The 11,535-nt window shown below is 47.2% G+C and overlaps 1 protein-coding gene across 1 annotated transcript; it reads left to right on the forward strand.

Moving 5' to 3' along the window:
- Nucleotides 1–6,272: 6,272 nt before the first annotated feature.
- On the forward strand, nucleotides 6,273–10,170 carry LOC125507754 (hydroxyproline O-galactosyltransferase GALT2-like). The gene is made up of 7 exons (XM_048672245.1): nucleotides 6,273–7,227; nucleotides 7,752–7,984; nucleotides 8,094–8,384; nucleotides 8,691–8,819; nucleotides 8,897–9,070; nucleotides 9,144–9,251; nucleotides 9,422–10,170. The coding sequence occupies exons 1-7, from the start codon at nucleotides 6,390–6,392 to the stop codon at nucleotides 9,635–9,637; spliced, it is 1,989 nt and encodes a 662-aa protein (XP_048528202.1). The 5' UTR covers nucleotides 6,273–6,389; the 3' UTR covers nucleotides 9,638–10,170.
- Nucleotides 10,171–11,535: the final 1,365 nt, after the last annotated feature.

Raw genomic sequence — 11,535 nt, forward strand, 5'->3', positions numbered from 1 at the left:
CGAACGATACGATCAAGCTACTCATCGAGAGCCCCTCTTGATAGTACGGCAATCAATCCTATAACCCGGTCTCCCAACTACCACTATGAGACCAGTAAAATAGAAAACCTATCAATGGAAAACCTTTGTCTTGCACATAGTCCACTTGAGCTAGATGATGACGATCTTGACTTTCTCAAGTTGGACCACCTTTCTTGATTGCGGTGGCTTGGTGAAGACTAGTAGATTGCTCCCCCATACTCCACTATGGGTGAGAAACTCTTACGCACATCTTCACAAGTCCATTGTCACCACAATGGAAGGCAAGCTTCAAGCACTTGATCTCTTCGTGATGCATCACTTGAACTTGCACACGGCAACCTAACCCCACACAGAACTCTCACGAAGACCATGGGTTAGTACACAAAGCGTAATTGACAATGCTTACCATACCATGGGATCACTTGATCCCTTTCGGTACATCTTCTGCGCTTTGTGAGTTGATCAACTTGATTCACTCTTGACTTAGTCTTGATCAACCTTGAACCTTTCCAATTCTCTTCATTTGGATGATGTCTTGAAGGTTGTGACGCCCCCGATTCAATCGTACACTAATCATACACGCAAACGTGTACGATCAAGATCAGGGACTCACGGGAAGATATCACAACACAACTCTACAAATAAAATAAGTCATACAAGCATCATATTACAAGCCAGGGGCCTCGAGGGCTCGAATACAAGAGCTCGATCATAGACGAGTCAGCAGAAGCAACAATATCTGAGTACAGACGTAAGTAAACAAGTTTGCCTTAAGAAGGCTAGCACAAACTGGGATACAGATCGAAAGAGGTGCATGCCTCCTGCCTGGGATCCTCCTAAACTACTCCTGGTCGTCGTCAGCGGGCCGCACGTAGTAGTAGGCACCTCCTGTGTAGTAGGAGTCATCGTCAACGGTGGCTTCTGGCTCCTGGACTCCATCGTCTGGTCGCAGCAATCAGGTATAGGAAGGGGGAAAAGGGGAAACAAAGCAACCGTGAGTACTCACCAAAGTACTCACAAGCAAGGAGCTACACTACATATGTATGCATTGGTATCAAATGGAAAAGGGGTATCATATGTGGAGTAAACTGCAGAATGCCGGAATAAGAGGGGGATAGCTAGTCCTATCGAAGACTACGCTTCTGGCAACCTCCATCTTGCAGCATGTAGAAGAGAGTAGATGGTAAGTTCACCAAGTAGCATCGTGTAGCATAATCCTACCCGGCGATCCTCTCCTCATCGCCCTGTTAGAGAGCGATCACCGGGTTGTATCTAGCACTTGGAAGGGTGTGTTTTATTAAGTAACCGGTTCTAGTTGGCATAAGGTCAAGGTACAACTCTAAGTCGTCCTGTTACCGAAGATCACGGCTATTCGAATAGATTAACTTCCCTGCAGGGGTGCACCACATTTCCCAACACGCTTGATCCCCTTTGTCCGGACACACTTTTCTGAGTCATGCCCGGCCTCGGAAGATCAACACGTCGCAACCCTACCTAGGCACAACAAAGAGGTCAGCATGCCGGTGTAAATCCTATGGCGCAGGGGTCTGGGCCCATCGCCCATTGCACACCTGCACGTTGCGAACGCGGCCGGCGAGCAGACCTAGCCTCCCTTATACAAGAGCAGGCGTTCCAGTCCAACCCGGCGCGCGCCGCTCAGTCGCTGACGTCACGAAGGCTTCGGCTGATACCACGACGTCGAGTGCCCATAACTGTTCCCGCGTAGTTGGTTAGTGCGTATAGGCCAGCGGCCAGACTCAGATCAAATACCAAGATCTCGTTAAGCGTGTTATGCTGACATATCCACGGACGCCGACCAGGGTCAGGCCCACCTCTCTCCTAGGTGGTCTCAACCTGCCATGTCGCTCCGCCTCAAGGTAATAGTCAGGGGCCGTCGGAAACCCAAGCCCACCACTACCTGGGTGGAACCACCTGCCCCTTCAGCCCCCAACATCGGAATCACTTGCGGGTACTCAACGAGCCGACCCGACTTTAGTCACCGCCTGTATAGTATGTATGTATATATGTATGTATATACCCATGATCACTTCCCGAGTGATCACGGCCCGAAAGTATAGCATGGCAGACAGACAAGAATGTAGGGCCACTGATGAAGTAATAGCAACCTATACTAAGCATGTAGGATTGCAGGTATGGTATCAACAGTTGTAGCGACAATGACAGGCTATGCATCAGGATAGGATTAACGGAAAGCAGTAACATGCTACACTACTCTAATGCAAGCAGTATAGAGAAGGGTAGGCAATATCTGGTGATCAAGAGGGGGGGCTTGCCTGGTTGGTCTGGCAAGAGAGAGGGGTCGTCAACACCGTAGTCGTACTGGGTAGCAGCGGCGTCGGTCTCGGTGTCTAGTGAGAGAAGAGGGGAAAGAAACAATAAATATTAAGCAAACAGATGCATGACGATGCATGACATGTCAAGTAACGGTGCTAGGGGTGCCCTAACACGGTATGAGGTGATACCGGTGAAGGGGGGAAACATCCGGGAAAATATCCCCGGTATTTCGCGCTTTCGGACAGATGAATCGGAGGGGAAAATTTGCGTGTTCACTATGCTCGGGATGCGTGGCGGACGAACGGGCTGCGTATCCGGATTCGTCTCGTTGTTCTGAGCAACTTTCATGTATAAAACTTTTTCATCCAAGTTACGGATTATTTTCTATGATTTTTCAAAGATTTAAACAATATTTTGAAATTGTTTTAATTCAAAATTAAATAACAAATTGCTATGTGGAGCCAGCTTTGTGTACACAGAGTGTACACAGAGGCTGACAGTGGGTCAGGGAGGGTCCAGTCAGCAATGAATAGTAAAGGTGGGTCCCAGCTGTCATAGACTTAGGCACTTTTAATTTAATCTATCATTTTAATTTACAGCAGGGCCACATGTCAGCGAAATTAACTAAAAGTTAATTAGTTTTATTAAATTCCTAAGTAGATTTATCTAATCTAAACATGGGCCCCTCTTATCATTGGCTAGCAATTAAACTAACTAGAAATTATCCCCTAAACTAATTTGTACGGCCCGGGCAGTGGTGGCTGTATACACACACAATGCTAGGTGTAAGAGAAGATGGCATTTTGTGATTTTTATAGGATTTAATCCATGCATCGAAAGGATTTGGTTCAGTGGAATAAAATGAAGTTTGTCAAGTATACTTTCTACTCATATTCTTCTTAGACCTGTTAACAATTGTTTAGTGTATGTTTAGAGGCTGTCCAAAGGGTTAGTTAGTGTAGGATTTGCAAAGCTAGCTAGCAGCACCTACAGACTACAGTACAAGCATCAATACAGCAAGTAGCGGTGGGAGCAAGCGGGCTGGGGCGCTGCAGCAGGGGAGGCAAAGCCGTGCACGAGGCGGACGGGCGCGCGTATGCGCGGGCGCGGCGGGGGTGCTCCGGCGGGCGCACGCAGGGAGCGCCGGCGACAGCAGCAAAGTTGCAGGCGAACACAAGTGGCAGAGAACGGCGGCGAGAGCAGCAGCCATCAGCAGCAGAAGCAACTAGCGGCAGCAGCGCAGGTGGGCACGGACAGGCTGCGGCGGTTACACGAGCGCGCAGGAGCGCGGACGCGATGCTTCGATGGCGCCATGGAGAACTCAAGGAGGCGATGTAGGACACGGGAAGCGACGGGGTTGGGTGCTACGGGTTCCTGAGAACTCCAGGAACACGAAGCGGAGCTCGTCGTGAGCTTCGCGAGCAGTGGCCGCGGTGGCGACATGAACTGCGATGGTGAGCTTCGGACGCGACGTCTAGCTAGGCAATGGGCACGGATTAGATGGTGAAACAGAAGGGGTTCGGGCGCCTGCTCACATTGTTGACTAGGAGCTGCTCGGTGATGCTGGAGGGACTCGTGGTGAAGCGAATCGACGATGAGTGTGCGGTGTCCGTGGCGGAGGAAGACGTGTCGACGAGGCGACGGGAAGGCGAGGACCAATGGCGACGCGGCTCCGGGCATCCACGGGGCGGGCTCGAGGGGTTGGGGGCGCAAGGGGGGAAGTGGGGATTAGGGTTCGCGTGGAGAGGGGGGGCACCGGTTAAGTAGGCGCCGGAGGGGTGGCGGATGGGCGCCACGGCGACGCCCTCTGCCGTGGCGGCCATCGCCGGTGTCCATGATCGCGTGAACAAGGGAGATGGGGAGGGGATTTGTTTTGTTTTGTTGTTTGGGTTTTATTTTTCTATTGTTTATTTTCTGCTCTGTTTTCACTCAACTTTTAATTTATTAGAGTTCTATAAAATATAGAATTTGTTCCTAAACTATTATTCCTAATTATACCAATGCCACAAAAAGTTTCACCCAAAAATAAAATAGTTTAACATTTTAGAAATTACAAAAGGCATTTGTATAATTGTTTAAGCCATTGTTTTATTTATTTTTGAGCACCTAAACATCTTATAAGAATTTGGTTTCTTCTCCAATAATATTTATGAATTAGTTTCCACAGCTTGCACATTTTGGTTTTGACATTAAAAAACTTTTATTTTTGACTTTATTTTAAATTTAAATTCGGACCGGATACGAACCAACGCGAGTTTAACAACAGTAACAGTGATGATGTGGCATCATCAGCAGAAAATTACTGTAGCTTAATTATCCGGGCGTTACAAAGGTAGACATGAATGATCACACAATCTTCTTCTTCAAGACATGCTTGCAATAAGCTCAACTCTCACATGACTAATCTTTGGATAATTCCTTGAATAACACCTTGATAGACACAAACTCTCCTTGAAACAAACACATGTACTCCAAGAAAAGCCTATAGACAAAACCTTCAAATATAACTCAAGGCAACCATTAATCCATAGAGATTGTCATCAATTACCAAAACCAAACATGGGGCACCGCATGTTCTTTCAGTTGGTGTATTTGTATGCTAGCATCTCTATTTGTAATGTGTTTGTGCCGATTCTCTCCCGGAGGATGTTGAAGTTTTTGTCCATTAACTGTGGATTGTTTTGGAGTAGGAGGACATCCTCAAATGAGTCGTTATATTTATCCATAGTGCCATCCTCTGTGACCCATATCTGGCTCTTCCGCTCATCTTCACAAACTCGAGATATGAACTAGAACATCAGTGGCTAACCAAAAACCACACCGCCAATAAATTCATCTAGAGCATCAGTCAGGTGTTCATAGACCATAGATGTTTTGTGTGCAAGTTGGTAGATGCAGCTATATGCTACCACCTCCGAGGTGAATTTGTACTTATTCTTGTACATTTTCATTGCATCTTATTCACCAATGCCAAGCTTAAGAAATGTTTCGTAGCAATTATGCATTCCGCCCTCTGCGATCTATGATAACTATTATTACATACGTCCATATTCGGTTGCTTAGGAATTTTTCCCACTACAAAAAAAACATAATGGGCCTGAAAACTTCTTTAGTCCTTGTTCGGTTGCTTAGGAATTTTTCCCACTACAAAAAGAAACTTGCTCCCTACGTTTCATATTAGTTCTCGCTGATTTAGTACGTCTTTGTACTAAATCAAGTTGTACTAAATCATCAAAAACTAATATAGAACGACGATAGTATTTATCATCCCTAAGAAAAAAATGATTTTGTACTAAATTTGTGATTGCATGATATGGTTTTGTTCATTCATTAGACAGTGAAAACTTGATTGTGACAAAAGCAGATCCAAATTAGGAAAATAAACTTATTTGTTTCAGCAAAGCAACATTTTTCACAAATAACACGGGAATTTCAGGACACAATTATGAAATAGAAACCATTTAATAATTAATGCTAGCAGTAGCATAATGAGAGTTGGGAGAGACCATAAATCGACCTTAGTGCTCCCTCCGTTTCTAAATATAAGTCTTTTTAAAGATTTCAATATAGATTACATACAAAGCAAAATGAGTGAACCAACATTTTAATGTATGTCTATATACATCCGTATGTAGTCCATATTAAAATCTTAAAAAAAAACTTGTATTTAGGAGCGGAGGGAGTAACTTGAAATAGCCCTAACCGAAATAGAAACCATTCAATAATTAATGCTAGCAGTAGTATAATAGCAGTCGCAAGAGACACTAAATCGATCTTTTCTTAGTAGTAACTTGAAATGTAACCCAAAACATCCATAATAACTCAAATTGAACGCATCTTTTGTTCTAACTCCACGTAAATAAACACTTGAGTTAACTCCATACTCCAAACAAAACCACAAGAAAGAGTAAACTCTCACTATCTCCCCAAGAAACCGCCAGCTCAGCACCAACAACCCTCCTCCCTATCACTTTCCCCTTCCCGTTTTTATTCCCCGGCCCTCCGCGGACCCGGCGAGCTCCGCTGCCATCCCAGACCCGGTAACCCACCCGCTCCTCGCCGGCGCGCCGCCCATGAAGCGCGCGCGCAGCTCCGAGATCTTCCTCGGCGGCCGGGCGCGCGCGCGCAGGCGCCTGGCGCCCCTCCTCGCCGCGGCGGCCTTCGCGTACCTCGTCTTCGTCTCCGTCAAGCTCTCCGGCCTCGGCAGCTGGGAGGACGCCGCGGCCATCCCCCGGCCGGAAACCGCCGCCTCGCGAGGCGAGCTGCTGCAGCGGGATGCCCTCGAGCGGGCGCCCCGCGGGCGCCGCGCCGCTGGGGGCGGTGCCACTGTCACGGGGTACGGCCGCATCACCGGGGAGATCCTCCGGCGGCACGAAGCTCTTGGCGGGGGCAGCCGGAGGAGGTGGGGCCTGCGGGGGAACTTCTCCGAGCTCGAGCGCATGGCCGCGCAGGCGTGGGCGCTCGGGGCCAAGGCGTGGGAGGAGGCCTCCGCGTTCTCCGGCGACGTGGACGCCATCGTCTCGGGCGACGGCGCGGCGGTCAAGTGCCCCACCTCGCTCGAGCTCGGAGGCGGCGGCGAGGGCGAGACGGCCGCGTTCCTGCCGTGCGGGCTGGCGGTGGGGTCCGCGGTGACGGTCGTGGCGACGGCGCGCGAGGCGGTGGCGGAGTACGTGGAGGCGCTGGAGCGGAGCGGGAGCGGGAACGGGACGGTCATGGTGGCGCAGTTCGCGGTGGAGCTGCGCGGCCTGCGCGCCTCCGAGGGCGAGGACCCGCCCAGGATCCTCCACCTCAACCCGCGGCTGCGCGGCGACTGGAGCCGTCGGCCGGTGCTGGAGATGAACACGTGCTTCCGCATGCAGTGGGGAAAGGCGCAGCGCTGCGACGGCACCCCCTCCAAGGACGACGACCATGGTGCGTGCGCTCAGCTCATTGTACTGCAATTAGCTGTAATTGAGCTTGCTTATTTTGCTGTCTTTATGCTCCTGGCACAAGGACAATGCAACTTTGCCGGTTCAGTAACCAGTAATCTGTATGGGTCAATATACCATTCTGCATTGATCTTCCATTCTCCATTCATAGGCACGCAAGTTTGTGTTTATTTGAATCACTTGCTCATTAGTTATTTTGACTGTTCGTAGAGTTGTAGCAATGATTTTAGTTCCTGTACAATTGAACTTACTGGTACTAGTAGTTGACAGAAAAGGGGATGCTACGTGTAATTGCGTCGCGCTCCATAGTTTTTCAGATTTTCCGTATGCAATTGTAATGTATTGGCTGGATCATGTTTTACCAATCTGTCTCCCAAAATATTCTCTGATGCTACATATCTTGTACTATGTATTTCTTTTTGAAATGGTATCAACCCTCGCCTCCACGCCTCCGTGTCGGTTGACATTACCTTTATGTGTGCTGACAGTGTTGTTAACTTTTTGCAGTCGATGGGTTTCCAAGATGTGAGAAATGGGAACGGAGGGACATGGCTGATTCAAAAGAAACAAAAACAAGCTCATGGTTCAACAGGTTCATCGGCCGAGCAAAGAAACCAGAAATGACCTGGCCATACCCATTTTTAGAGGGGAAGATGTTTGTTCTCACTATCCAAGCTGGTGTTGAAGGATACCATATTAATGTAGGGGGTCGTCATGTTGCCTCATTTCCTCATAGGATGGTAAATTCTGTTCCTATGACAAAGATTTTATCCGGTGTATACAATTACGGATGTTGTACAGTTCTGCGAATGAAACTACTGACTAGTTTTTGTTCTCAATGTTTATCAGGGATTCACTCTCGAAGATGCAACTGGTTTAGCTGTAACAGGCGGCATAGATGTCCACTCGGTGTATGCAACCTCTCTTCCGAAGACACATCCTAGTTTTTCTCTGCAAAATGTCTTGGAAATGTCTGATAAGTGGAAGGCTCGCCCTGTGCCAGAGGAACCGATTCAGCTTTTTATCGGCATTCTCTCTGCTACAAACCATTTTGCTGAGCGGATGGCTATTAGAAAAACTTGGATGCAGTTTCCTGCAATCCAATTGGGAAATGTGGTTGCTCGATTCTTTGTCGCACTGGTAAGATAAGTCTTGCTTTCTCCGTTCACAAATATAAGCTGTTCTAACTTTTTTGTGAATCGGATTATATAGACATATTTTAGTGTGTTTGCTCACTCATTTCAGTCCGCATGTAGTCCATATTGAAATATCAAAAACATCTTATATTTGTGAACAGAGGGAGTATGTTTTAAAAAATGACTGAATCCTTTTTGTCGACGCATGATATGCTACAGTTTGGTCTTCGTATGCATTTTGCCATAATGTCTTGTTAATATAATTGCAAAATAACGTTAACACCACTGTGGGATATGTTTGCTTTTGTAGAGCCATAGAAAAGAGATAAATGCAGCACTAAAGAAGGAAGCAGAATATTTTGGAGACGTTGTCATTCTGCCATTTATCGACCGGTATGAGTTGGTGGTTCTCAAAACAGTTGCGATATGTCAGTACGGGGTAAGCCATGATGGTTCTTCACATATTAGTTGGCTCTTGGCAATGCTTCATTATCACCCACTCTTATTTCTGTGCAGGTGCAAAATGTTACCGCAGAGTATATCATGAAGTGCGACGATGATACCTTTGTGAGGCTGGATGTAGTGTTGCAACAGGTCTCTACCTTCAACAGAACCTTGCCTCTTTATCTTGGCAACCTAAATCTTTTACACAGGCCTCTCCGGAGCGGTAAATGGGCCGTGACGTTCGAGGTACATTTCGTTTCCCATAATGTGAATCCATATACATACAGCTGTGCACTCCTCACAACGCAGACACCTGCAGGAATGGCCAGAATTGGTGTATCCCCCCTATGCCAACGGACCCGGCTACGTAATTTCGATTGGTATTGCCAGAAACATCGTGTCCCGTCACGCAAATCAGTCACTATGGGTAAGATCTTTACTCTGACCGAGCTGCAGCGCATCAGTGTCCCCTTGATCCTACCATATCAATATATCATCATCTGACCCTGAATCCACAAGAAAAAAAGTATCATCATCGTCTTACGGCGACCATCTTTTTTTTTGCCGGTGTCTAACGGCCACCATCTGTTGCTGCAGCTGTTCAAGATGGAGGATGTGAGCATGGGCATGTGGGTCGAAGATTACAACACTACCACCATCACCGCCCCGGTGCAGTACATTCACAGCTGGAAGTTCTGCCAGTATGGGTGCGTGGACAACTACTTCACGGCGCACTACCAGTCCCCCAGGCAGATGCTGTGCCTCTGGGACAAACTGTCGTTAGGCCGCGCGCAGTGCTGCAACTACAGATAACACGACGCTCATCCATGGCTGCTTCACCAGAGCAACTGATGGCTTAACTAGGCGGCATCCGTCAGTCCCACTGCCGTAGTGTCATTTTAGAAGAACACCAGGGACCAGTCCAGCATGACTGACACCCACCAGACCGGGTGTCCATCACCCTTAACTCGAGTTCTCTACATCTGCTCTATCGACTGACAGCGGCGGAGACTATGGACATCACCATTGTCTGTTCTTCAGTGCACAAACAAGATACACCATCAATTGGTTTGATGTTATCAGCTGCTTCACCTCCGGGAGCTCATGCATTGGATATTTGGATGGATGAATCTACTCGTAGTGGAAGACGCTATTTGTTCATGTCATTGAAGATGACTATACAAACACGAGGGGCCAAAATTTGCTGCGTGTAGTGTACAGGGGCGAGTAATTTTGTACTCCAGTTTGTAGGGTTGTTGTGCCCCTGGGTTGCAGAGGGAGCTGATGTCTCGTTGATACTGAATTGGTGTCATGTTCTGTAGGACTAATATAAAAGGGTTTGCTAATTCTTAAGTCTTCTGTTGAGATATGTTTCATAATCTTTGAATCTTCACAAGACATGCACTGAACTACTGATGCACATTTTATAGTTGCTTTTTTTAGAAGAAACAAATCCATGTGCAAGTGGGATCAAACTTTGGCCTCGGGTTTGAGATTTGATACCATGTGTGTCTCGCCGAGGTAGGATATACAGTATTTTTTTCATTAGCAGAAGACGTGTCATAGGATAGGTCCTTAGTGTATCTCCGTCCAGCCGAATGCGGCATTGAGATTTGTATTCTTTATTTATTTGCTTCTTTTGTGAGCTGTACTCTGCAGACCAGATTTTGTTTGTTTCGTCGTTTTAATAAAGTGGCCGCATGCATCTCTTTGATGCAGAGGCCCGGGGATGACCTCCTTTTCAAAAAAAAAAAGCAGAAGACGTGTCTGTTGGCACAAAGACCGAGATGTTATGACCGTTGATGAAAACCACCATATGTTCTATTCAGTCATTTTTGCACTCGAGTAATTTCTGACTTTTATTGAATTTCAGTTCTTCTGGAATATTTATGATTTATTCTATTCTATGTAGTTTACGTATTTTAACAAACATATGTCATGGTTCTCAGTATTTGTTTTAAAACATTTCAATTCTTTTGTTGTAATACAAGTTCAGACTTTTGTAAGAAATGGAAATTTCCATATTTTTTCTTTGCACCTTTTTTCGGTTTGGGGACTCGACCACATGTCATTGATCACGCATGCTGACCAAGGTGCGGAGCTCTTTTTTTTAATCAAGATATTTAGAGTCCAGGACATGTATTAGGACATCTCCAACGTGGGTCATCAAAATGCCTGCGAATGTTTAGACCAAATTATTCGGACACTTTTAGTGATTGAACATGGATCACCAAATCGGGTCAAATTTGTTTGAACGTCCTAAATCCCACAAGACGGTCCCAAACCGAGGGGAGCTCTAGGGAGTCTGGATGTCTGCCACGTCAGACTCCGACCTCAGACCCACCCAAAAACCAGCCAGCACCCGCACATTTTGACAATCCCCCAGAACCCCCACTCTTCCTATGTCGAACTCCGCCCTCTCCGACCCAATCGCCGCAGTCCCAACCCATTTCGACCCATTATGCCACCGTCAAGATGGATCTGCCTGAGCCTATCACAATGTTCGTTGTCCTGCCGGACCTGAAGAAGTACAACCGCACAAGCGCATCCACGCTACGGCAAGAGCGACGCGTGAAGGAGAGGGCAAAGAAGAAGGTGTAGTCGGCCACTCAGGACGAAGCTCCTCCTACACATCGGACTATCCGGCGGTGCCCCCTGGCAGTTGTAGCCCTGGCCTACACAATACAAGGCGACGTACTACTTCGTTGCCC

Source organism: Triticum urartu, chromosome 5, assembly GCF_003073215.2.
Source record: "Triticum urartu cultivar G1812 chromosome 5, Tu2.1, whole genome shotgun sequence".
Classification (NCBI taxonomy): domain Eukaryota; kingdom Viridiplantae; phylum Streptophyta; class Magnoliopsida; order Poales; family Poaceae; genus Triticum; species Triticum urartu.